Below are 27,800 nucleotides of genomic sequence, written 5' to 3' on the forward strand. Positions count from 1 at the left end.
TCACTGGCTATCTCGCTGAAGGTCAGTAAAAAGTGCGTGGAGCTTCTGCGTCACGGTGACCTGAGATGGGAAGGAGGGAACAGGTGAGAAGCAAAGGAGGGCAGGCTGAGAGGACCACAGCTCAGTGTTAGAATACACACGGCAAGTCCCTGGTTCCATCCCCGGCGGATCCAATTAAAAAGATCTCCAGAAACGGCTGGGAACCATCCACCAGTCAAAGCAGACAGCGACCCAGTCTTCTAGAAGACAGATTCCCCCTTGCCCCCTTGGGGCTTCTGACTGGTCAGCCTCCCTCCCTTTTTCTCCTGCTCCAGAGCATAGAATCATAGAGTTGGAAGGGACCACCAGGGCCATCAAGTCCAACCCCCTGCACAATGCAGGAAATTCACAACTACCTCCCCCCTCCACACCACTAGTGACCAGAAGATGGCCAAGATGCCCTCCCTCTCATCATCTGCCTAAGGTCACAGAATCAGCATTGCTGACAGATGGCCATCTAACCTCTTCTTAAAAACCTCCAGGGAAGGAGAGCTTACCACCTCCCGAGGAAGCCTGTTCCACTGAGGAACCGCTCTAACTGTTAGAAAATTCTTCCTAATGTCTAGACGGAAACTCTTTTGATTTAATTTCGACCCGTTGGTTCTGGTCCGACCTTCTGGGGCAACAGAAAACAACTGGCACCCTCCTCTATATGACAGCCCTTCAAGTACTTGAACATGGTTATCATATCCCCTCTCAGTCTTCTCCTCTTCAGGCTAAACATAATTAACCAGCTCCTTCAACCTTTCCTCATAGGACTTGGTCTCCAGACCCCTCACCATCTTTGTTGCCCTTCTCTGGACACGTTCCAGCTTGTCTACATCTTTTTTAAATTGTGGTGCCCAAAACTGAACACAGTACTCTAGTTGAGGTCTAACCAGAGCAGAGTAAAGCGATACCATCACTTCGCGTGATCTGGACACTTTACTTCTGTTGATGCAGCCCAAGACTGCATTTGCTTTTTTAGTTACAGCATCACACTGCTGACTCATGTTCAGTGTTTGGTCTGCTAAGACCCCAAGATCCTTTTCACACACACACTACTGCTCAAACAAGTCTCCCCCATCCTATAATTATGCATTTGATTTTTCCTACCTAAATGCAGAACGTTACATTTGTCTTTGTTGAAGTGCATTTTATTAGTTCTAGCCCATTTCTCCAGCCTGTCAAGATCATCCTGCATCTTGGCTCTGTCTTCTACCGTATTTGCTACCCCTCCCAATTTAGTATCATCTGCAAATGTAATAAGCATCCCCTCTATTCCTTCATCCAAATCATTTATAAAGATGTTGAACAACACAGGGCCCAGCACAGATCCCTGAGGAACTCCACTAGTCACTTCTCTCCAAGTGGACGAGGAACCATTAACTAGCACTCTTTGGGTATGATCTGTCAACCAGTTGAAGATCCATCTAACAATAATAGGATCTAACCCACATTTTCCCAATTTGTCAACTAGAATACTATGTGGAACCTTATCAAAAGCCTTACTGAAATCTAGATAAACTATGTCTACAGCATTCCCCTGATCCAGCAAGGTAGTAACTTTCTCAAAAAAGGAGATAAGATTAGTCTGACATGAATTATTCTTGAGAAACCCATGCTGGCTCTTAGTGATCAGATCCATCCTTTCCAAATGCTCAAGGACGGACTGTTTGATGATTTGTTCGAACACTTTTCCTGGTATAGAAGTCAAGCTAATGGGTCGGTAGTTACCCGGATCCTCCTTTTCCCCCTTCTTGAAGATGGGGACAACATTTGCCTGCCTCCAATCTTCTGGCACCTCACCTGTTTGCCAAGACTTTTCAAAAATAATGGACAGAGGTTCCGAAATTACATCTGCAAGTTCTTTGAGTACCCTTGGGTGCAATTCATCTGGCCCAGAGGATTTTTGTTTCATTTAAAGAAACCAGGTGTTTGTGCACTTCCTAAATGAGTCTTTTTTATTTCTCAGCTCTTTAAAAAGCTGTTTATGGAGCCACCCTGGCCTCTTTAGGCTCCTCCCATTTTTCCTTCTCATAGGAATGGTTTGGGATTGCGCCTTCAGTACTTTATTTTTAAGAAATGCCCACCCTTCTTGAACTCCCTTCTCCTTAAGTATTTCTGACCATGGGATTCTACCTAGCATAAGTTTAAGTTTGTTAAAATTTGCTCTTTTGAAGTCCAACCAACATGTCTGACCACGTACAGGTTTTCCTCTCCCCAAGATTGTAAATTCTAAGAGTACGTGGTCACTACTACCCAGGGTGCCTACTACTTTAACCTCATCGACCAGTTCTTCCCTGTTGGTGAGAATCAAGTCTAAGATAGCAGACCCCCTTGTTTCCCTGTCCACCTTCTGGAATAGGAAGTTGTCAGCAAGACAAGATCTTGCATTTTTAGCAGCGTTGGACTTCCAACAGATATCCAGGTAATTAAAATCTCCCATGACCACCATGTCCCGTCTCTTTGAGAACTTTGTGATCTGGTCTAGGAGCGTCCCATCCAAGTCCTCTGCCTGGTTTGGCGGTCGATAGCAGACCCCCACGAGAATATCACGATTATTTCTTATTCCTTTTATGTTTACCCATAAGCAGGGCAAAGGCAGCCTAGAATTGTCCCTTGGCATGACTGATCTCCTCCCACCCCACCTGATATTGCATCTGAGTGGCCACAAAAAGGGTCGTCTGGCACTGCAGCCATCTCTGGGAAGGAACAGGATGGAATGGACGATGCCGTCTAAGAACCTAAGAAAGGCCGTGCTGGATCAGACCCAGGCCCATCAGGTCCAGCAGTCTGTTCACACAGTGGCCAACCAGGTGCCTCTAGGAAGCCCACAAACAAGACGACTGCAGCAGCATTCTCCTGCCTGTGTTCCACAGTACCTCATAGAATAGGCCTGCTCCTCTGATCTTGGAGAGAATAGGCATGCATCATGACTAGTATTCATTTTGACTAGTAGCCATGGATAGCCCTATCCTACATAAGAAAAGGCCTGCTGGGTCAGACCCAGGCCCATCAAGGCCAGCAGTCTGTTCACACAGTGGCCAACCAGGTGACTCTAGGAAGCCCCCAAACAAGACGACTGCAGCATCATTATCCTGCCTGTGTTCCAAAGCACCTAATAGAATAGGCATGCTTCTCTGATCCTGGAGAGGATAGATATGCATCATGACTAGTGTCCATTTTTGACTAGTAGCCATGAGTAGCCCTCTCCTCCATGAACATGTCCACTCCCCTCTTAAAGCCTTCCAAGTTGGCAGCCGTCACCACATCCTGGGGCAGGGAGTTCTGCAAGTTTAACTATGTGTCCATCCCAGTCATCTTTGCAGGCCCAGCTTCAGGTGCCCCCATCATCTGAGGCTAAATGGGTGGCAACCTGAGAAAGGGCCTTCTGGGTCGCGGTGCCAAAACTTGGGAATGCCTTCTCCAGGGAGATTTGTCTGTCTCCCTCTATCATTGTCTTATGCCAGTGGGTGAAGGTTTGACATGTTTGTATGTTTGCTGCCTTGAGGTCTCTGACCTGAGTGGAAAAGTGGCACAGAAAATAATAATACGGATCTTGGATTTTCCTAAGCACACAAGAAATGCTCAGGTTTTAGTTTGCCTCTTCTCAGTGTCTGCACAGACCTTCCTCTTGCATCCAGAAGGATCTTAGCATGAACTTGGGAGGTGGTGAATATCTCCACTGGGCTGTTCCTGTGCCCCACCCCCACCCCGGGTGTTTGGTGGGATAAGAACAAACAGTCCAGGATGCCAGATTTGCAGGAGAAACATCCGATGCACAGAAGGGGCATGCAAATAGAGAGCAGCCGGCCTCCTACGTGGAGCACTGAGTCTTTCCACAGAGGAGACCCACAGAGAAAGTAGCCAACAGCAGACGTCTGCAGCATCCCAGACTGGTTCAGTCATGAGGCAAGGTAAGCCAGTGGACACGTGGTGGGTTAAGTGGGGCTGAGATATTTCTGAGAGAACTGTGAGTAGCCCAAAGTCACCCGGCAAGCTTCATGTAGAGGAGTGGGGAATCAAACCCGGCTCTCCAGATTAGAGTCCACAGCTCATGTGGAGGAGTGGGGAAACCAACCCACTTCTCCAGATCAGAGTCTGCTGCTCTTAACCACTACACCACGCTGCCTCTCACAGGTAGCCAAGTCCTAAACCAGGGAGCAGACTGGGCATAATCCACCCATATTTAAGAGAACCAGCATGCGCATCGTACCTGGTAGGCCTCTGGATCTTGTAGCCTCTTATGGGCAGGGTTGAGCTTGCTCAAGGAGGCCTGGGCGTGCTTCTTGATCTCCTCGAGGCTGGGCAAGGCCTGACAAACCTTGGTGGGGAAGGAGGAGAAGGAAACACTTTCACAACTGCAGGGACCTGAGAGGTTGTTCTGGAGCACAAGAGCAGAACCCAAAGCGTCTTGCTGGATCAGTCCAGTGGCTCATGGAGGTCAATATCCTGTGTCCAGCCAGAGTCTCCTGGGAAGCCCACAAGGTCATGATGGCGACAGCCTTCTCCCCACTCTTGGTCCCTTCCCAGCATCCGATATCCAAATATACTGTCTCTGAAGATGGAGGTTCTACTTAGCCATCATGGCTATCGTCTAGGAATATGTCTACTCCTTTTAAAGCTAACCATTAGCATCTGGAGGCAATGTAGCCTGCTCCTGAGAGATGTAACCTGCTGCTTTACCTTAGTGGCTCAGTGGCAGAGCACCTGCTTGGCACACAAAAAATCTCAGGTTCAATCCCCAGCATCTCCCGCTAAAAGGATCAGTTATGAAGTGATGTGAAAGACCTGTGCCTGAAGCCCTGGAGAGTTACCGCCAGTCTGAGTAGACAACACTGACCTTGATGGACCTGTGGTGATTCAGTAGAAGGCAACTTCATGTGTTGGGGAGGGGCTGCACTCAGTGGTAGAGCATCTTAGCACGCAGACGGTCCCAGGTTCAATCCTCAGCATCTCCAGTTAAAAGGACCAGGCAGTAGGTGATGGGAAAGACCTCCGCCTGAGACCATGGAGAGCTGCTGCCAGTTTGAATGGGCAGTATTGACTGTGATGGACTGATGGTCTAACTCAGTGTAAGACGATTTAATGTGGCCTACAAGCCATAAAAAGCCCCCAACCAAGCCTTTCCCAAGTGGCCCTCTTTCTAGCTTCTGCCTCTTTCCTCCTCTCACTACCAGCAATGCCTTTCTTCTATTACATTGCAACAGACATGTGTTCCTTCAATGCAGAGCCTGCACTGCTGTGATCAATTGGTAGCTAGTTACTTCCCTGAAACATAGATATCCCATCTCCTTCTCACAAACAGCCTATGTGAGGAGTAAAACCTGTGATGGCACCACTTCAAATGCAGAGAGAGTCTCATGTGACTGAATGCACCTCCATGCAAAACCATTCCCCGCTTACAGAAAACTAGCACATCTGCGAGATGGCATCTGGCCTACCTCACATGCTATGTTTCTAGGCACAGAGTTGATGTTTTGTGGGGGGGGGCATTCCATCACACAAGGCCCAGCTGTGGACTGAAGTGCAAACCGAGTGGCCAGATGTGGTCCCCATAGCAATAGACTTCTAAATGTTAGCTGGTTTATTACTGAAAGCTAAAAATAAGTACCAAGATATTGCAGTGCAAAGTAGCCAAAAGGCAATCGGGGGCTAAGGGAGAGAGGAAAACAGTGGACAAAAGCCATTTTCTTTCCCACCTGCCCATCTTTGAGGTACAGACGGTGTAGGATTTCCACAGCGGTGGGAGTAATCTTTCCAGTTTCCTTGGTTCTTCCTAGCAGCCAGAACTCGACTTCCTTCCCGGCCTTTGGAGGAGACTCTTCTTCCAGAGCCATGAGGTCCATACACGGGAATCCTGTTGGTAGGAAAACGATCATGAACCACGTTCAAAGAAAGCATGAGGCGGTTAGAGAAGCCCTGCTGCATCCCAGCGGCTCTCCACACAGGCAGTTCTGTATAATCTGGGAAGGTGCTCATCAAGGCCATCAGGAATTTCCTGGTCCCCAAAGCCGGAAAACAACAACATACTTATCAATTGTGTGGATATTAGAGAAGGCAGAAAGGGTGTTTCCAACATAAGCGCCTAAAATGGTATGAACAACAATGTTGTTAAACTGTAATATCAAATTTTAAACAAATCATCCTTAACAATTGCTGGAAATGAATGAGTCCTATATAAACTCAGAAGTGAGCTCGCAAATTCACAGGTATGTATACAGCATTCAATAACTATGGTTACATCAACTGGTAATAAATTATACAGATAGTATGAAGTCCTTGAAAACTCAAAGGCAAAGGATTCTCAAGATGAAAAATGATCTTCTAGAAGAAATCTTCCGTTTCGTCTTTGACTTCATCAGTTTCCTTTTCGTCTCCTAGCATTCATATGCAGCATATTCCCATGTAGCTCTCAGCTTACGATCAGTCCAAGTCCTTAGCATTGATCCATAATAGGATACTCAAGACAAAACAGAAGATTTCTTCTAGAAGGCCGTTTTTCATCTTGAGCATCCTTTGCCTTTGAGTCTTCAAGGACTTCATACTATCTGTATAATTTATTACCAATCGATGTAACCATAGTTATTGAATGCTGTATACATACCCGTGAATTTGTGAACTCACTTCTGAGTTTATATAGGACTCATTCATTTCCAGCAATTGTTAAGGATGATTTGTTTAAAATTTGATATTACAATTTAACACATTGTTTATCACCGTGGTCAGCCTATGTATATTTACTAGTTGGATTATTTCCAGTAACATAGAGGTGCTGTTTTTTCATTAAAATGGTATGAATGCATACAGAGAAAGAGCCAGTGTGGCAAAAATCAATCCATCAGCCCCAGGCTTTCCGTGGTTTTTCCTTTAGTACTTTTACGGTGGTCTGAAAAGTGTTACTATTTTTATGAAAAGTTCTTCTCTTACAGCAGCTTACAACTCTGGCCATTCAGCCCAGCCGCCGTTCCTTTTCGCCCTTCTGCTATACTCTCCACAAATCCTATTTCAGGGTCTGCTGCATCTTCTTCCTGGATGCCCGCCTGCCTGGGAAAGCAGCCCCGACTCCATATGTCCATCTAGCCCCTCTTCCACCACACTTCCAGTTTCGGCTCCTATGCCGAGGCTTTCCTAGGAAAAACTAAGCCTCCTTTTGGAGGTCACTCCTCCAGCCTTCCAGTCTCTGCCCAAAGCCCATGACATATCTCTCAGTCTGTGCCTCAGTTGGCACTGCGTTCTTGTCTTGGGCAGAGGCCATGTCACCTTTACATACGGCACAGCCCCTGGCACACAGGTAGTATGAAATAAGTTTTAGGTGGCAGTAAGAACATAAGGCAAGCCCTGCTGGATCAGACCCGGGCCCATCAAGGCCAGCAGTCTGTTCACACAGGGGCCAACCAGGTGCCTCCAGGAAGCCCACAATCAAATCAACTGCAGCAGCACCATCCTGCCTGTGCTCCACGGCACCTGATATAATAGGCATGCTCCTCTGATCCTGGAGAGAACAGGTATGCATCATGACTAGTAGCTATTTTGACTAGTAGCCATGGATAGCCCTCTCCTCCATGAACATGCCCACTCCCCTCTTAAAGCCTTCCAAGTTGGCAGGACATAGTTGGTAGGACATGAAGTCCTTGTTCCTCAGTAACCACCTCACTGAAAATGCAAAATGCTGTCCAGTTTCACTCATGTGGCAGCACCTGAATGCCTCAAATAAATTCTCCACAACGTGCATACTTAGCTGATGAAATTCACCGCCACAAGATATGATCCCCAGTTTAGCATCCAACTGCAATGTTAACATACAAATGCACGTAACAAAATCGAGGCTGCTGCATCTAGTAAGGAAAAGCAGCTAAGGAGGAGAGATTTGGAGAAGAAAAGTAACCTTTCCACCGGGGTGGGGGAGTTCTGATGTACATTTGCAGGGGTATATATGCACCTAAGACTTTGTGAGAGGAAATGCAGTGTGGGAGGGGGGTCAGGAGAAAAGGGGCAATGGAGGGAAAGGGCAAACAAACTACCCCTGCAACTTCTCTGCTCCAACTCTTTCTCTCCAAAAAGTTGTTTTCCCCCAATATGTCACATGGAGTTAGTTGCATGCATTCTGCAGAAGAGCCCAAGAATGCTTAAAAAAAAAAAGATTAGGACAAATTTGCAGGGCAGCTCTATGCACAGCGATCACAGCTAAATGGAACCGCCTTGTTCCATGGCAGTGTATCTCTGCCCACTTGGTGCTAGAGACAAACCACAGGACAAAGCCGTCAGCCTGAGACTTGGCGAGCTTCCAGAAGCATCTAGACGATGGGACAAACGGCCCTTGGCCTGATCCCAGTTTGCATGCTCCCGGGCTCTGAGCTGTGTTGCTTAGTAACTTTTGGGCTTTTAGCAGCACACCAATCCCCAAGAGCCTGGAGCATTCACGCTGGGAGGAGGAGAACGGGCAGTGCAGTGAACTTTACCCAACTGTAGGAAAACTTAATCAAGTCAGTGGCTCATGAGCATGGTTTGGAAAAAAATCCCAGTCCAGCAAACTCCTCCACAGCCATCCCAGACTTGTGTCTCTGTGCATTTAAACAAATTTATTTTCTCTAACTACTGGGTCGGGGGAGGGCAAATGAAAAAGCAGCCAAATCTGCCTCCACCTAAAACGGGACCTTACAATCAGTCTTGCAGCTTCGGACAATTAAAAAGGAAACAGTTCCCTATGTTCATCCTGGTATCAGCCTACCAACAGAGGATTGCCAAATTAATTATATTCTAGAGACTACTCCCATCACAAGACATACAAACCGTGACCAGCACCAAATTCTTCTCCTAACTAAGTGTAACCGAACTGGGGTACAGGAACAGAGGGAGTGGCCTGCATGAAAAAATAAGAGGGGAGTGGACATGTTCATGGAAGATCCATGGCTACTAGTCAAAATGAATACTAGTCACGATGCATACTTATTCTCTCCGGTATCAGAGGAGCATGCCTATTATATCGGGTGCGGTGGAACACAGGCAGGATGGTGCTGCTGCAGTCCTCTTGTTTGTGGGCTTCCTAGAGGCACCTGGTTGGCCACTGTGTGAACAGACTGCTGGACTTGATGGACCTTGGTCTGATCTAGCAGGGCCTTTCTTATGTTCTTAAAACTGCTTTGTGCTGAGCTAGGCTGGTCACCAGAACATCAGAAGAGCCCTGCTGGATCAGAGCAGTGGTCCATCCAGTCCAGAATCCCGTCTCACAGTGGCCAACCAGTTCCTCTGGAGGGCCAACAGCAGGGCAGAGAGCCGAGGCCTTCCCCCGATGTTGCCCCCCAGCACAGGTATTCAAAGCTCCATACCTGTCTTGACTGTTAGTCTCTCTCCAAGGAGAGGAAGGTGTCACTGGCATTGCCAGGAAGTGACCTGGGGGGGGGGTCTTCTGCTTGCAGAACGGGGACTCTGCCACTGAGCCCCTCCCCTCGTGAATAGCTACGAACACGCCATGCTCACCAGCGTCATCCCAGAGCCTGTAAACCACTTTGCTTCCCGGAATAGTGGTCTTCTCTTCGTCTTCGGTCACCTTCAGTCGTGGGCAGCCGTTGACGTTCACCAGCTAGGGAAGGAAGGACGGGCAATTAAACCAACCCAGCTTTTGCCTGGGGCACCTGGCGGGAGCAATGAGCCAGGCAGACAAACCAGGGATGTGCTGCAGCATCAGGCAGAGCACGCTGCTCCCAAGGTGGGACGATATACAGGCACAATGGTGGGGAAAGTCAGAGTCTGCTAACACAGCATATGATTTAGAAGACAAAAATGGTTCTTAAAACGTTTGGTTTTTAAAAAGCAAGGTTCTGGTTCCCCAGGAGAGGGGGGTGGGGAGCGCAGGAAGCTACTGCTTAGAAATCACAGACTAAACCTCTGCCAGCTGAAGTCTGAGAGCCCCACTGCCTTTACAACCCATCAATAAGGCTATGGCTTAAGGGACGGCATATGTTGCTTTAACAGATCTGATTCCTGACATGTAGGAGGAGGAGGAGTTGATTTTTCTATGCCAACTTTCTCTACCACTTAAGGAAGACTCAAACCAGCTTACAATCACCTTCCCTCCCCCTCCCCACAACAGACACCCTGTGAGGTAGGCAGGGCTGAGAGAGAGCTGTGACTAGCCCAAGGCCACCCAGCTGGCTTCATGTGTGGGAGTGGGGAAACCAACCCGGTTCACCAGATTAGCCTCCGCCACTCATGTGGAGGAGTGGGGTATCAAACCCGGTTCTCCAGATCAGAGTCCACTGCTCTAAACCACCACTCTTAACCACTACACCATGCTGGCTCTCTCCACATACACACATACACACAGTGTCTCAGCCCATTCTGGCATCCTGTCCAATTCATATACCCAACATATAGATAGTGATGGGCACGGTGCCCCTTCCCCTTGGCCAGCAGAAAACCAATAATTAGAAGATCTTGCATATGTCTTTGTAAAAAAACACAGAGGAAAGAAATCAAGACCACAAGGCCCAGAAACTTGATTTTCCCTTTTTTCCCTGCTTGCCTCCCAAAACAGATAGCCAGAGGAGGGGCCGTGGCTCAGCTTGTAGAGCATCTGCTTGGCATGCAGAAGCTCCCAGGTTCAATCTTGGCATCTTCAGTTAGGGACTAGGCAAGTAGGTGATGTGCCTGAGACCCCGGAGAACCGCTGCCAGTCTGAGTAGACAATACTGACTTTGATGGACCAAGGGTCTGATTCAGCTTAAGGCAGCTTCATGTGTTCAATCCTCAAGAGGTTTTTGTGCCATGGAATCCAAAATTGATTCCAGAGAACATACACACACACCCATTTTTAAAGTATCTGCTTCTTGCATTTTAGTGTGTGTGTGTGTGTGTGTGTTAAGTGCGGTCAAGTTGCTTCCAATTTATGTCGACTCTACAAATTAATGTCTTCCAAAATGTTCTATCATTAACAGCCTTGCTCTGGTCTTGCAGACTGAGAGCTGTGGCTTCCTTTATAGAATCAATTCATCAATTGTGAACTTAGGCAGATCATGAGAGGGAGGGCAGGAAGGGATGCGTCAGTGCTTGGCTCTTGTGGCCCTTTCTTACATGCCCAGGGTACTACCAATTGCCACTTTGGGGTCAGGAAGCAATTTTCCTCCAGGCCAGATTGGCCAGGGATCCTGGGGGGAGGGGTTTGTTGCCTTCCTCTGGGCATGGAGTAGGGGGTCACTGGGGGTGTGTGGGGGGAAGGTAGTTGTGAATTTCCTGCATTGTGCAGGGGGTTGGACTACATGACCCTGGTGGTCCCTTCAAACTCGATGATTCTATGATCTTATTTCAGAAGACAAAGACAATATATGTCTTGCACCCTCAGTGAGATGGATCTGACCACGACTGTGGTCTCTGGCTCCACAAAGCTCCCACTGCCAACACATCGGTGTATCTTTAGGTATCACAGAACTCCTTGCTGCTCTGCAGATCTAAAGCGATCCAGGATCGACCTCCGTCTCCCGCCCACGGGGTCCCAGGGAAGAAGCGCTTACCTTGTAGACGCAGCCCAGGGAAGGCTGCAATGGACATGTCACCAGGTGAGTCCCCACGCCGATCATGTCGATTTCATTTCCCTGGTGGGACAGAGCCGAGGATGAGGGATTGGTTGGCCTCTGTGTGAGACAGGATGCTGGACTCGATGGACCCTCTTTGGTCTGATCCAGCAGGGCTCTTCTGAGGTTTTTACGAGATGGACAGCAGGGTCCTTTTCACAATGGGTCGCCCTCTCTCCTCAATCAGGAATGTCTGCTTGTGAAACTCCAGACCCAGTGTGCTTTAAACACCTCTGCCAGCCTCGGCAGAGCTGGCGTAACACAGGAGGACGTCGCCGCCCAGCCCAGCCATAGGCAATCCAGCAAGCTAAATATTCCTGATCTGCCTCACAGGGCTGTTTGCCAGGATTACTGGGATAATGCACGCAATGCACATTTTACAATGTTATCAATTTTAATGTGACAATTTCAACCAGGGGTTGCTTTTATTGACCTTACACCTTTATATGTACGGGCAGTCTGTGATTCTGCGGTGCAAAACTATTGTGTCTGGAAATTTTGATGTGTTGGCATGTGATTGGTCAGTCGACCATATTAATAACCTTGACATGCAACGTGCATTGAACACTTAAATTGCCGCATGCCAAAGATTAGTTGCTCCAATAGCTCAGGACATGCCGACAGTGACCTACAAACCTCCTGCCTCCCCCGCCCCGGCTTGCTCTGCCCCCTCCCCGCTCTGCCCCCTCCCACAACCAAGCAGAAGCTGTCCTCACCTCCTGCACCAACTCCTCGAGGCTCCATTCGCTCACATCGTTGCTCACCGCAATGGGGACGCGCTCAAACCAGGGGACCTGAAAGCTGGATAGAAAACCATCAAAAACTTCAAGATCAGAAGCCATCTTATACCTTCTTGTTCTACCCCAATTCTGCCTAGCAAACACTCTCTAGGGTCTCTAGAAAAGATGGGTATTCCTTCCCCAGCATCTGCTACCTGAGACCCCTGCAGGGGCAGGGGCCTTTGGCATCTGAGCTGTGGAACGGATTATTCGAGCCTTCAAAAGCTTTTTGGTATCGGTTCTTGTAGGTTATCCGGGTTGTGTCCCTCTGGTCCACACAACCCGAATAACCTACAAGAACCGATGAACTCTGACCGTGAAAGCCTTCGACAATACTTTTTGGTATCATTGAATTCCAAGGGCGAAATGCACGCCTTTGTGGAATGGGAAGGTATTTGCACACAAGGAGAGGGGAGCCAGAATGAGCCATGACTCAGGTAAAGGCCTCATGCCCACAGGTGCTGGAGACACTTACGATGAGAGACCCTCGAGAATCGCTGCCATCAGAACAGACAATTCTCCCCCCAAAAGAGGGGCATGTTTCCCATGACCTCTGGAAGCAAGGGTTGTGAATGAATGAAATATTTCATATGCCCCCCCCTCCCCTATCAAATCTGGGGCGCTTCCAGCAACAGCAGCCCCGGACTCACTGTGCACTGCAGGTCCGAAACACCTGCCGGATTTCCACCGACTGCCGGGCCAGGTCCCCGCTGTCCAGGCGTACGCCAATGGCGCGGTATCCCAGCTCGTTCAGCGCCAGGGCTACGGCGCAGAAGTTTGGAATGCCACTTCTGCAGAGAGCAAAAGCACCATCAGACGGCATTCGTTGAGATTTGGGGGCGGAGCCTGAGGAGGGCGGGGTTTAGAGAGGGGAGGGCCTTCAATGCCATAGAGTCCAATTGCCAAAGGGGCCATTTTTTCCCCAGGGGAATTGATCTCTACCACCTGGAGATCAGTTGTAATAGTGGGAGATCTCCAGCCACCACCTGGAGGTTCAATTAGATAAGGGTGTGTTGATTAATTAATGTGGAAAAATCCTTGCGGGAAATATATATCTCAACACGAAGCCACTGCACAATTTCTTTTATATTTCAAAGCTTCTATTCTGTAGACTCACAATTTATAATTTATACCACCAATAAATGAACACACCAAATATGAGAATGTAACCACAAAACGTGTGTACAATTGTTGCAATTATCAACCAGTAAACGCCAAGGATTTGGAACAATGCTGATTTTCTTATCGGCTGCCGCAGTCTGCCGTGCCGCTTCCAAGGTCCACTCGCTGCGCCGGTCTGATCAGCTGACCGTAGCAATTCGGTGCAACTGCGCCTGGTGAACTTTGTCAGAAGGAACAACTATTCCTCTGTGAGCAATACACATCTCATCAGCGTTTGCTGGACAAGCAGGAGTTAACAGCAACATAGAAGCTCTGGAGTAAGCTGCGTGATTGGTTTGTACACACGTTTTGTGGTTACATTCTCATATTTGGTGTGTTCATTTATTGGGGGTATAAATTATAAATTGTGAGTCTATAGAATAGAAGCTTTGAAGTATAAAAGAAATTGTGCAGTGGCTGCGTGTTGAGATATATATTTTCCGCAAGGATTTTTCCACCACCTGGAGGTTGGCAACCCTATTAATGGCCCACAAGGTGGAAATCAAAGTGGATTCCAGGGAAGCAATTCCCAATATGGTGGTAATTAGAGTCCTCCACTCATGTGGAGGAGTGGGGAATCCAACCTGGCTCTCCAGATTAGAGTCTGTGGCTCATGTGGAGGAGCAGGGAAGCCAACCTGGTTCTCCAGATTAGAGTCTGTGGCTCATGTGGAGGAGTGGGGAAGCCAACCTGGTTCTCCAGATTAGAGTCTGTGGCTCATGTGGAGGAGCAGGGAAGCCAACCTGGTTCTCCAGGTTAGAGTCTATGGCTCATGTGGAGGAGTGGGGAAGCCAACCTGGTTCTCCAGATTAGAGTCTGTGGCTCATGTGGAGGAGCAGGGAAGCCAACCTGGTTCTCCAGGTTAGAGTCTATGGCTCATGTGGAGGAGTGGGGAATCCAACCTGGCTCTCCAGATTAGAGTCTATGGCTCATGTGGAGGAGTGGGGAAGCCAACCTGGTTCTCCAGATTAGAGTCTGTGGCTCATGTGGAGGAGCAGGGAAGCCAACCTGGTTCTCCAGATTAGAGTCTATGGCTCATGTGGAGGAGTGGGGAATCCAACCTGGCTCTCCAGATTAGAGTCTATGGCTCATGTGGAGGAGTGGGGAAGCCAACCTGGTTCTCCAGATTAGAGTCTATGGCTCATGTGGAGGAGTGGGGAAGCCAACCTGGTTCTCCAGATTAGAGTCTGTGGCTCATGTGGAGGAGCAGGGAAGCCAACCTGGTTCTCCAGGTTAGAGTCTATGGCTCATGTGGAGGAGTGGGGAATCCAACCTGGCTCTCCAGATTAGAGTCTATGGCTCATGTGGAGGAGTGGGGAAGCCAACCTGGTTCTCCAGATTAGAGTCTATGGCTCATGTGGAGGAGTGGGGAAGCCAACCTGGTTCTCCAGATTAGAGTCTGTGGCTCATGTGGAGGAGCAGGGAAGCCAACCTGGTTCTCCAGGTTAGAGTCTATGGCTCATGTGGAGGAGTGGGGAATCCAACCTGGCTCTCCAGATTAGAGTCTGTGGCTCATGTGGAGGAGCGGGGAAGCCAACCTGGTTCTCCAGGTTAGAGTCCACCACTCATGAGGAGGAGTGGGGAATTGAATCCAGTTCTCCAGATTAGAGTCTGTGGCTCATGTGGAGGAGCAGGGAAGCCAACCTGGTTCTCCAGGTTAGAGTCTATGGCTCATGTGGAGGAGTGGGGAATCCAACCTGGCTCTCCAGATTAGAGTCTGTGGCTCATGTGGAGGAGCAGGGAAGCCAACCTGGTTCTCCAGGTTAGAGTCTATGGCTCATGTGGAGGAGTGGGGAATCCAACCTGGCTCTCCAGATTAGAGTCTATGGCTCATGTGGAGGAGTGGGGAAGCCAACCTGGTTCTCCAGATTAGAGTCTATGGCTCATGTGGAGGAGTGGGGAAGCCAACCTGGTTCTCCAGATTAGAGTCTGTGGCTCATGTGGAGGAGCAGGGAAGCCAACCTGGTTCTCCAGGTTAGAGTCTATGGCTCATGTGGAGGAGTGGGGAATCCAACCTGGCTCTCCAGATTAGAGTCTGTGGCTCATGTGGAGGAGCGGGGAAGCCAACCTGGTTCTCCAGGTTAGAGTCCACCACTCATGAGGAGGAGTGGGGAATTGAATCCAGTTCTCCAGATTAGAGTCCTCTGCTCATGTGGAGGAGTGGGGAATCCAACCCACCGCTCTTAACCACTACACCACGCTGGCTCTCAAGGAGGCGCCATTCAGCTTGTGCAGGAGAACTTCCTGGCGAGGTCAGGGGGATCTGCCTTGAAAGGCTTTCCGGCGCAACCCCAAAACCACAGTCCTGCAGTCGCCTTACCTCATGACGCAGTAGGTGTCCACGAGGCCTTGGAAGTTGTGCGGGAAGGTGATGGCGTAGGACACGAAGGCTGCCCGCTCCCCACGGTTCACTCGCTCCAGGGGGGCTTGGAGCAACTGGCAAACCTTGCTGAGCCAAGCCTCCACTCGGGAAGGGAAGTCCACCGGCTCCCCGCCACACAGGGGCTGCAGAACCTGAGGGGATCAAAGGAGAGATCACCTGGCCGCCTCTGCCACCATCCTGGAATCCGGGATTGAATCCTAAACAGAATAATCTCCAGACTCTTCCCACCAAGACCAGTTGGTGTACTGGCTGCATCCTTTTTTTTTTTGACAATTACGTCCTTGTCTCATTTACCCATGCCCTCACATCTGGACTGGGCTACTGCACTGCAATACATGTGTGACTTTCCTTGAAGACTGTCCGGAAACAGGAACTAGTCTGCAACATAGTGGCCAAAATTTTAATATGAATATGTTGTGGTGGGGGTATCCTAGGGAACACTAGCCCTCAACAAATTAGTTTGTGGGCATAATTCAAGGTGCTGCCACTGAGCTGTAAAGCTTTCATGGCTTGGGCCTTTCATATGGGAAGGAACGTTCCCCTCTCATATATTCCACCACCCCCATAAGACCTGCAGAGCACCCTTGTTTGCAAACACCTCCCACTGCTGCAGGCAAGGTGGGTGGTCACCTTCCTGGCGACAGGGCCCCTTTGTGGGGCTCGGTCTCTATCCCAGGGGGCTCTCCTCTCTGAGAGCCAACGTGGTATAGTGGTTAAGAGTGGCAGACTCTAATCTGGAGAACTGGGTTTGATTTCCCACTCCTCCACATGAAGCCTGGTCTGTGACCTTGGGCCAGTCACAGTTCTCTCCAAGCTCTCTCAGTCTCTCAGTCATACTTCACAAGGTATGTGGTGGGAAGAGGAAGGGAAGGAGATTGTAAGCCGGTTTGAGTCTCCCTTAAGTGGTAGAGAAAGTTGGCATATAAAAACCAACTCTTCGTCATCGTCTTCTCCCTGCAACCTGTCTCCCCCCCAGCACTAACCCGTGGGTTCACCTCCGCCAGCGAGGTGAAGGAAGACACATAGGAATGGGCCACGGTTCCCCGCACAGGAATCCCGTAGAGTTTCCCTGCTAAGACGTTGCTGGTAAAGTCGAAACCTGGAAGAGAGAGAGGAAGAAGGTGTTGGTTTTTATATGCTGACTTTCTCTACCACTTAAGGAAGAATCAAACCGGCTTACAATCACCTTCCCTCCCCTCCCCACAACAGACACCCTGTGAGGTAGGTGGGGCTGAGAGAGTTGTGACTGGACCAAGGTCACCCAGCTGGCTTCATGTGGAGAAATGGGGAAACAAATCCAGTTCACCAGATTAGCCTCCGCCACTCATGTGGAGGAGTGGGGAATCATACCCGGTTCTCCAGATCAGAATCCATGGCTCCAAGCTACTGCTCTTAACCACTACACCAGAACAATGTGCACTGCCCTACGAACACGTACTGTGGGTCCCTCATTCTCTTCCTCTCAGAACCCTGGAACTCGGTTGTCCAGAGAGGTGCATTCAGGAAAAATTGTCAAGAGAGATGGTCACCTCTGTATCAATCAACCTGACTGTTTAAACATCTGCATTTGGCCATGTTTTTCTTACAAGCCAGATTTGGCCAGGGATCCTGGAGGGTAGTTTTATTTTTTTGGCATCTTCTAGGCATGGAGTAGGGGTCACTGGGGGTATGGGGGAGGGAGGTATCTGTGAATTTCCTGCATTGTGTAGGGGGTTAGACTAGATGACCCTGCAGGTCCCTTCCAACTCTATGATTCTTTGATTCTAGCTGCCTTTACACGTGCCATCTCTGTTGTGGCCCCCACCTAGTGGAATGCTCTGCTAACACCTATTTGCATGGAACAAAATCCGTCCCATTTGAAAATTGTATGCAGACACGGTTGCTGGGTTGCAGGGTTTGACCTGATGTTTTAGGGCTTGAGCTGCCTTCTCAGGGTCTGCAGGGGAAGATTGAAGTCTCAGGGTACAAACCCAGAATCAAGGGGGGCAGACCCCCATCCTGACTGCTCGGTTTGTGAACTTTCGCTCGGTCTCCATTTCCAACAGGCTCTACCCTGAGCTCCTATGCATAGCTATCATCTGCCCCCTCACCCATTGGGAACCATGAGGCTTCACCCCTTCCCACCAGGCTCCTCCCCCCAGCCAGGCATCATCTCTCAGGTACTCATACCCCAACTTGGTGGGAACCTGCCAACCCTATGTGGAGAAAGAGGGCTGACCTACCACCCATATAGGAATACTTGGAAGCAGAGAGGCCCCCATCCGGCCCCTGGGCCCGACGCAGGCCCATCTCCATGAGCTTCTTGTCTGGGCCCGCAGTGAGCCGGAACCTGGCTGCATTCGTCGCAACAAGACTGCAAAAGAAAAAGACAGGTTGAACATTAACCACTTGTGTGGCTTTATCCTGGAACCTGTCCCTTCTCTAACCTAGGAGGCAACCAAGGACACGGTGGAGGCTGGGGTGGTTGCTTTTCTTTTTTAAAAATGCATTTTAGTGCCCTCAACCCATTTGGGGGTCATTTTTCCCCAGGGGAAACCCCTCCTTGCTACAGGACAGCTTTGTTCATCCCAAATGCATTGGGGATCAAGGCCATGCGCAACCAGAACTGAACTTTCAGCTTACGGGAAATAGGGTCTTGGTGGTCTGTGACCCATTCAGTTTAAGACATGAACTCTGGGCCACAACGTTGTTGTTGTTGTGTGGGGGGGGGGGTCTGCTATACAGGTATACCCTTGAGGACAAAGGACCCAGATAGAATATTACAATGCTTCATCACTGCTGACTTTTAAAAATCAATAACCACTTCCTTGCAGGTGTGGTGTAGTGGTTAAGAGCGGTGGACTCTGATCTGGAGAACTGGGTTTGATTCCCCACTCCTCCACATGAGCGGCGGACTCTAATTCCATTTATATCCCACCTTTCTCACCAATGAGGTCCCAAAGTGGCTTCGATTGTTTTCCTCTCTTCCACTTTATCTTCACAACAATCCCGTAAAGTAGGTTAGGCTGAAAACATGTGAATGGCGCAAGGTTCTATGGCCGGGGGGGAGGGGGGATTCAAACCTGGGTCTCCCAGATCCTAGAGTGACCCTCTAACCACTACACCACAAGACAATACACGATGCATTGGATGACAAGCCTCTGCAGACAGAGAACACTGTGCACATGCAAACAGCTTATATTTGTGTTGCGTTGTCATCCATGGCAGTGAGAAATGTGTAGAAATTTGGTAACTTGCAGGAGAGCCTCCAGGGGAAGCATCGAGGGGAATTCTGCAGCACACAGGCATCCCCACCCCACAAGCTGCTCTGCAGATCTGGGTTCTTCAGCTAGTTCTTACCTGGCGTAGTTCACCAAACACAGCAAGGTGGTCTCTACAAGCTGCACCACTAGCAAAGGGCCCTTGACTTGCAATATCGGCACCTGCAGGGAGACAGGGACAAGATGATGATGAAGAAGAGATGGTTTTTATGTGCCGAATTTCTCTACCACTCAAGAAAGAATCAAACCGGCTTACAATCACCTTCCCTTCCCCTCCCCACAACAGACCCCCTGTGAGGTAGGCGGAGCTGAGAGAGTGTGACTAGCCCAAGGTCACGCAGCTGGATTCGTGTGCAGGAGTGGGGACACAAATCCAGGTCACCAGGTTAGCCTCCGCTGCTCATGTGGAGGCGCGGGGAATCAAACCCGGTTCTCCAAACCAGAGTCCACCGCTCCAAACCACTGCTCTTAACCACTACACCACGCCTGCTCTCACATCGCACAACCAAACCGCCTCACTCAAGGCAGCAGGATTTTTTTTTAATTGAGAGTCCCGCTTCAGTTTCTCAGAAGTTGTGCCTTTAGCCAGAACGTTCCTTAAAGCGGAGCTCAAAAGGACCACCAGATGTTAAGATAGAAAAACAGCTTCTGGATGAACACTTTGATGCCGGAGAAAGTTGCTGAGCCTGATGGTTTCTTTTCTTTTCTTTTTTCACTTACTCAGGGAAGTTATCTACGGTGTCACATGCTTTGCATACAATGGTTCAGGGCAGCTGGAGATCCCCATGTGAGCATCCCACCCTCTTTCAACCCCAAATTGCTAGCGGGGCCAGTTTGTTCTTTGGCCAAGCAAACTAAGGGCTAAAAGAGACACGCTGTTATTTTCAGAGTTGGGTCTACCCCGCCCCCCAAAACGGACTCTCATTCCTCTCAGTCAGATGCTAGCTGCCTGGAACTAATTTCCCCAATGCTGCAGTGAACCAATTCGGATCAGGATTGTGGAAAGAAGGCGGTTAAGCTTGGAAAGAAGGTGGTTAGGGGAAGACATGATAGAGGTCTATAAAATTATGCATGGTGTGGAGAGAGTGGACAGGGAGAAGCTTTTCTCCCTCTCTCATAATACTAGAACGCGGGGTCATCTGTTGAAGCTGGAGGGTGAGAGAGTCAAAACTGATAAAAGTATTTCTTCATACAACACATAGTTCAATTGTGAACTCCCTGCCCCAGGATGTGGTGATGGCTGCCAACTTGGAAGGCTTGAAGAGGGGAGTGGACATGTTCATGGAGAAGAGGGCTATCCATGGCTACTAGTCAAAATGGATATTATGATGCGTACCTATTCTCTCCAGGATCAGAGGAGCAGGCCTATTGGAACACAGGCAGGATAATGCTGCTGCAATCTTCCTGTTTGTGGGCTTCATAGAGGCACCTGGTTGGCCACTACTGGACTTGATGGACCTTGGTCTGATCCAGCAGGGCCTTTCTTAAGTTCTTAAAATGGGTGGTGGTGGTGGAAGAGGCTTCAGCCTTCCTCCTTGCGCTGTTTTCTGTGATCCAAAATGGTCCAAGGAGGCATTATTTACCCCGTTGAGGGTGTGTGTGTTCTCATGTGCTACTAGATTCGGATTCGGCCAGTGGCCATACAAGTGGAAGCAAAGGGGTGACAAAATACTTGGAACTGGTTCCCAGGCATGCCAAAAGTCTCCTTGCTTTACCCACCCTGGAGAAGACCACCGAGCCCTCTGGTACCGATGAGACGGAGACTTCAGATGCATCCACAACACGCAAGTAATCAAAGAAAGCTTTCTCCGTGGTAATGGGAAGGACTGACTCCAGATACTCAATATCTGAAAGGAAGAATTCAGAATTCAAAACCACAGGAATGAGAAGGGAGGGGAGCAAGAAAAGTGGTGGTTGTTTTTAAAGCGATGCAGACAATGCAATTACAAAAAAATAAAAACAATGCTGTAAAAGCCTTCCATCCTCACCCCATGGGTCAAGAATGACCTGGTGCTTGCACAGGGGACCTTTACCTTCTTAAGAGCATGACAGAACACACAACAAACACAAAATACGTAGCAGACACTGTGGCATAGACTACAATCCAGTTCTGTACTAGCTTTATAAAAATGCCCTCCCAAACAACGGTTTTACATAGTTTGCAGAATTAAAGAAGCGTGGGCGCCTTTCTTCCAGTTACTCAAACCTGAAACTATAACTACAACCTTCTTTTCTCTGTAAATTTCCTGCAAGGGAAACAAAAAGCTCTGTCACTCAAAGCCGAGTTCTCAAACCAAGAATACCTATCATACCATCTGTAGCCAAAACTCTGCTCGGCTTTATTTTGTGTTTGGGGGAACAAGCTGAGGTTGTCACGTTTTGTACCGAGGTCTGGAGGACAAATTGTTTCACTTTGTCCCCTGCGAGGGCTCTGGAGCAGAGTGGGAAAGCCTTTCTCTATTTTGTCCTGTAGATGTGAGATCTTACACCCAGGGGGCCAGTGGCTCTGTGGAAGAGTCTCTGCTTGGCACACAGAAGGTCCCAGGTTCAATCCCCAGCATCTCCAGTTAAAAGGATCAGGCAAGTAGGTGATGTGAAAGACCTCAGCCTGAGACCCTGGAGAGCCGCTGCCAGTCTAAGACTGACCTCAATGGACCAATTATCTGATTCAGCCAAAGGCAGGTTCAGATGCACTTCTTCCAGTTGCCATGCAATCCTTACACTGCAAAAAGATGCAGAGCTCTTCTCTGGCAACAACAACCTGCACCTGGGAGATGATGCAACCCACAACGATCTCCACTGGGCCACCAGATTCCTGGGAGGGCAGACCTTGTCACTTCAAGGATGCAAGTGCAGGAGGCCAGCGGCTGAAACCCAGCCCAGCCATAGGCCCAGCAGCAGAGAAGAGTGGGTTTTTATATGCCGACTTTCTCTACCACTTAAGGGAGAATCACCTTCCCCTCCCCACAACAGACACCCTGTGAGGTAGGTGGGGCTGGGAGAGTGTGACTAGCCCAAGGTCACCCAGCTGGCTTCATGTGGAGGAGTGGGGAAACAAATCCAGTTAACCAGATTAGCGCCGCCGCTCTCGTGGAAGAGTGGGGAATCAAACCTGGTTCTCCAGATCAGAGTCCACCACTCCAAACCACCGCTCTTAAGCACTACACCATGTTGGCTCGCACCTGCCCATTGGCGACTGCTGCCAACGGTTCTGAGGCAACCCTCTGCTGCCTCTGCACATGAGGCCTTTGCTCTAGTTTGTGTTGAGGGAGGCGAGGGAACACACCAGCAATCCAACCCTTTTCCTGCACACTTCAGGGTCACTCCCCGCGTTCAGGGATCCACACCCAAACAGGGCCCTAAGCCTATTTTGGCACACAGTATATACACAGGGAAGGTTGAGAACACTACAAAATATACATAAAGTGCTTTTATTGTACATTTGGGTGGGTGTGTTAAGTGCCGTCAAGTTGCTTCCGACTCATGGCGACCCTATGAATCAATGTCCTCCAACTTGTCCTATCTTTGACAGCTTTGCTCAGGTCTTGCAAATTGAGGGCTGTGCTTTCCTTTATTGAGTCCATCCATCTCTTGCTGGGTCTTCCTCTTTTCCTGCTGCCCTCAACTTTTCCTAGCGTGAATGTCTTTTCCAGTGACTCTGGTCTTCTCAGAATGTGACCAAAATACGACAGCCTCAGTTTAGTCATTTTAGCTTCTAGGGTTAGTTCAGGCTTGATTTGATCTAGAACCCACTGATTAGTTTTTTTGGCAGTCCACGGTATCCGTCAACTTTCCTCCAACACCACATTTCAAAAGAATCTACTTTCTTCCTATCAGCTTTCTTCAATGTCCAGCTTTCACACCCATACATAGTAATAGGGAATACGATGGCATGAATTAACTTAATCTTGGTGGCCAGTGACACATCCTTACACTGAAGGATCTTACCCAGCAAGACCTAGGCCTTTTATACAAGGCTCCTTCCCTCGTGGTCATCCCCCCAACTTCTTCAGGGCTTTGTTTTGATTATGCATGCATTTCCTGACCATCAGAGATCATTTCACTCTCCCCGTGCATTTTGCCAGTTTTCTGGATGCTTTTTAGCCAGCGGGCAAAACGTGCGGAAATGCGCAGGGAGAGCCAGGGGACCTCCTCTTGGTGTTGTCCCCGCCATGTTAAACCCCAGGGTCTTTACAATGTGTCTCTTGCCAGTTGTGGAAATGTACAGAAAGCCTCCGACCAGTTCAGTTGCATAATCCAACATCAGCATGGAAAGCTGCCAACATGAAGCCATCAGAAAAGAGCTGCCCGGGACAGAGCGATTCCAGTCTGGGGAAAAAATGCTCCGCAACAGCCCCAAACTAGGCTGTGGAAACTTCCATTCTCCTCCGAGCATGCAATCTGCTGCTTAGAAAATGTCAACGCCGCTTGAAAACAGCAAAACAAGGGGGAAATGTAGAGACACAAGAACCAGGATCATTTCTGAAAGCGAAAGCCGGTCACTCCGGACTCTGTGCCCTGGCTGCCTGCCTTCACAGTGTTGGACTCTGACCAAATCTTTTAGTTTTGGTGAAACTGCTGTTTTTCAGGGTCGTAACATTGCATTGGGCATTGCCATGGCGACTTCTGAACAAAGGGTTACCGCATTATGTATTCCCACCGATGTATTAAGAGTTTGAAACTGTTATAAAAAATACTGTTCGCACTTTGCTTGGCCCCTTTAGCTGTGAAGACGTCTTCCAACGATTTTTTAGCCGTGGCATCCAAAAACCCTTTTAAAGCGATTTTTTTAATAACATTTTCAAACTCTTAATACATCCCTGGGAATACATAATGCGGTAACCCCACAATTCTCTGTGTAGCTGTCCACACAACTGTTTTCCCCACACTTTCCTTGCCTCAGCATTGCCCCCCCATGCTATCTTCCTCTCCTTTCTCTAGATGGCTTTTTTTTGTTTTTTTACAAAGGAATAGCTAGCTCATTATTATATTAGAATAATCTACTGAAACTATGTGCCAGTTCCCACCTTTCTTTCTTAAAAAAAAGCCTCTAGGCTTTGTGGAGATATAAAAGGAAAGGTGCGGCTCCCAAGTGCAGTCAAAAATCTTGTGTCATGGTAATCATCTGTTAGCAGACAGTTCATGAGCATAGCTTTTGCAAGACAAGTCTCTGAGCTACCACAACTAGGAAGAGGTAAAAAAAAACAGAGGGGAAAAACCCACTTATTTCTGAGCAGGTGTTGAGACCAAGCCCGGCAAATAAGGGAAGGGGTAATTAGAAAGAGGGAGAGAGAAATGAAGGCATATAATGAAAGGAAGAGCACAAAATGAAGGAAGGAAAAAATTGTGGAAAACAGGAAGCGAAATCAAGAGGAAAAGTTGGTTTATTTTCTAAAACGCCGTCACAGGGAAGCTACAGCTGAGAAGACAAAACTACGGAGCTGGGTGGAAGGAGAGGAAGAGGGAAACAGACTGCTGGGAACAACAACCTTGTGAGGAGGGGGCAGCCTGGCAATGACTATAGCGGCCATGAGCTATGCTGGCTGGCCTTGCTCCAGTGCTGGCTTGGTTGATGGGCTTTGCAGCCTATGGGGAAGGGCCGTAGCTCAGTGGCAGAGCATCTGCTTGGCATACAGAAGGTCCCGGGTTCAATCCCCAGCATCTCCAGTTGAAGGGACCAGGCAAGTAGGTGATGTGCAAGACCTCTGCCGGAGACCCTGGAGAGGCACTCGGGGACCAGGCAAGTAGGTGATGTGCAAGACCTCTGCCGGAGACCCTGGAGAGGCACTCGCGGTCTGAGTAGACAATGCTGACTTGGATGGTCCGAGGGTCTGATTCAGTAGAAGGCTGCTGCATGTGTTTGCCTGCTTGTAGTAAACTTGGCCCAGACTAGCCTGATCTCCTCAGATCTCAGAAGCTAAGCAGGATGGGTCCTGGTTAGTTCTTGGATGGAAGACCACTGAGAAAGCCCAGGATCACTACGCAGAAGCAGGCAAGGGCCAACCACCTCTGCTCCTCTCTTGCCTTGAAAACTCCTTGAGGGGGTCGCCATAAGTCATTTGCGACTTGACCAGAGGGAGTGCACCTTGGCCATCTTCTGGGCATGGAGTAGGGGTCACTGGGGGTGTGGGGGGGAGGTAGTTGTGAATTTCCTGCCTTGTGCAGGGGGGTTGGACTAGATGACCCTGGTGGGTCCTTCCAACTCTATAATTCTATGGCTTTTTTCTGGCCTCCCCTTCACCCCCAGGGGCTGCATTAGCATCTGAATGCAGCATGAGGCTGCTTTTAGGGTCTCTCCAGCTGACTTCGGGACCGGGATGTTTGTCCCGACCCGCCCTCCCCCCCATTCTTCCTCCAAGAAGCCACTGGGAGCGCACATGGCCCACCCCCCTCTCCATTCCACCCTCCCAACCACCCCGCGAGGAAGGCTCAAGGGAAAGCCCAAGGACACCCACGGAGCGAAGCGGGGGTCTGACCTGAGCCTCCCCCCCTCTCCCCTTGCCCCAGTCGTGCCGGGGCCAAGTACAGTTGCCAACCTCCAGGTCCTAGCTGGAGATCTCCTGCTATTACGACTGATCTCCAGCCGATAGAGATCCGTTCCCCGGGAGAAAAAAGCCGCGTGGGCCATTGGACTCTATGGCATTGATGTCTCTCCCCTCCCCAAAACCCTGCTCTCTTAAGGCTCCACCCCAAAAATCTCCCATCGGTGGCGACCCTAGTCACTCTTCCTGGGCTATCTGTTGGGTTCCCAACCTCCAAGTCCTAGCTGGAGATCTCCTGCTATTACGACTGATCTCCAGCCGATAGAGATCCGTTCCCGGGGAGAAAAAGGCCGCGTGGGCCATTGGACTCTATGGCATTGATGTCCCTCCCCTCCCCAAACCCTGCTCTCCTAAGGCTCCACCCCAAAAATCTCCCATCGGTGGCAACCCTAGTCACTCTTCCTGGGCTATCTGTAGGGTTGCCAACAGCCAGGTCCTAGCTGGAGATCTCCTGCTATTACGACTGATCTCCAGCCGATAGAGATCAGTTCCCCGGGAGGAAAAGGCCGCGTGGGCCATTGGACTCTATGGCGTTGATGTCCCTCCCCTCCCCAAACCCTGCTCTCCTAAGGCTCCACCCCAAAAATCTCCCATCGGTGGCAACCCTAGTCACTCTTCCTGGGCTATCTGTAGGGTTGCCAACAGCCAGGTCCTAGCTGGAGATCTCCTGCTATTACGACTGATCTCCAGCCGATAGAGATCAGTTCCCCGGGAGGAAAAGGCCGCGTGGGCCATTGGACTCTATGGCGTTGATGTCCCTCCCCTCCCCAAACCCTGCTCTCCTAAGGCTCCACCCCAAAAATCTCCCATCGGTGGCGACCCTAGTCACTCTTCCTGGGCTATCTGTTGGGTTGCCAACCTCCAAGTCCTAGCTGGAGATCTCCTGCTATTACGACTGATGTCCAGCCGATAGAGATCCGTTCCCCGGGAGGAGAAATCTCCCATCGGTGGCAACCCTAGTCACTCTTCCTGGGCTATCTGTAGGGTTGCCAACCTCCAGCTCCTAGCTGGAGATGCTATTACAACTGATCTCCAGCCGATAGAGATCCGTTCCCGGGGAGGAAAAGGCCGCGTGGGCCATTGGACTCTATGGCGTTGATGTCCCTCCCCTCCCCAAAGCCTGCTCTCCTAAGGCTCCACCCCAAAAATCTCCCATCGGTGGCAACCCTAGTCACTCTTCCTGGGCTATCTGTTGGGTTGCCAATAGAGATCCGTTCCCGGGGAGAAAAAGGCCATGTGGGCCATCGGACTCTATGGCATTGATGTCCCTCCCCTCCCCAAACCCTGCTCTCCTAAGGCTCCACCCCAAAAATCTCCCATCGGTGGCGACCCTAGTCACTCTTCCTGGGCTATCTGTTGGGTTGCCAACCTCCAGGACCTAGCTGGAGATCTCCTGCTATTACAACTGATCTCCAGCCGACAGAGATCCGTTCCCGGGGAGAAAAAGGCCACGTGGGCCATCGGACTCTATGGCGTTGCTGTCCCTCCCCTCCCCAAAGCCTGCTCTCCTAAGGCTGCGCCTCGGGGCGGCTGGGGGCGCGCCGAGCCTACGGTACCTGTCGGGGCGAAGCGGAAGGCGCGCAGGAAGGCGAGCACCTGGGCCAGCCCGGCGGCCACGGCGAAGCCGCCCTGGAAGGGGCAGCGGCGGAAGAAGAGCTCGAACTCGGCCGCCTCGCCCTGCCGCCCCGCGCGCCAGTAGCCGTAGGCCATGGTGAACTGGTACAGGTCGGTCAGCAGCGCCAGCCCCGAGCCCCCCCGCGCCCACGGAGACCCCATCCCGGACCCGGCGCGCCCGCAGCGCCAGCGCCCCGACGCCTGGCAAGGGAGCCGCACACTCCCCGCCCCCGGCCGGGGGGACGGCCCAGCGCCGCCCTCGCCCCTCCCCGCCCGGACCCGGGACCCCTGCCTCGGGGAAGCGCCTCCTCGACCCCCTCCCAGGACCCCCCCCAAACCCCGCCCGCGCGCAAAACGGGGCGCTTGGGGAGACGCGCCTGGCGCGTCTCCCCAAGCGCCCCGTTTTGCGCGCGGGCGGGGTTTGCGGAGGGACTTCAGCGCCATAGAGTCCAATGGCTCTATGGATCTCT

General features: G+C 50.2%; 1 protein-coding gene across 1 annotated transcript; it reads right to left on the reverse strand.

The window, feature by feature from the left end:
* NAPRT (nicotinate phosphoribosyltransferase) lies at positions 1-27,453 on the reverse strand. Its single transcript, XM_056854622.1, has 13 exons — positions 27,273-27,453; positions 20,894-21,021; positions 19,254-19,336; positions 18,137-18,267; positions 16,898-17,013; positions 15,852-16,045; positions 13,021-13,161; positions 12,308-12,392; positions 11,532-11,612; positions 9,502-9,604; positions 5,724-5,881; positions 4,238-4,345; positions 1-60 (listed from the first exon to the last, which is right to left on the reverse strand). Exons 1-13 carry the CDS (start codon positions 27,424-27,426, stop codon positions 1-3), a joined length of 1,542 nt encoding a protein of 513 aa, XP_056710600.1. The 5' UTR covers positions 27,427-27,453.
* Positions 27,454-27,800: the final 347 nt, after the last annotated feature.

Source organism: Euleptes europaea, chromosome 8, assembly GCF_029931775.1.
Source record: "Euleptes europaea isolate rEulEur1 chromosome 8, rEulEur1.hap1, whole genome shotgun sequence".
Classification (NCBI taxonomy): domain Eukaryota; kingdom Metazoa; phylum Chordata; class Lepidosauria; order Squamata; family Sphaerodactylidae; genus Euleptes; species Euleptes europaea.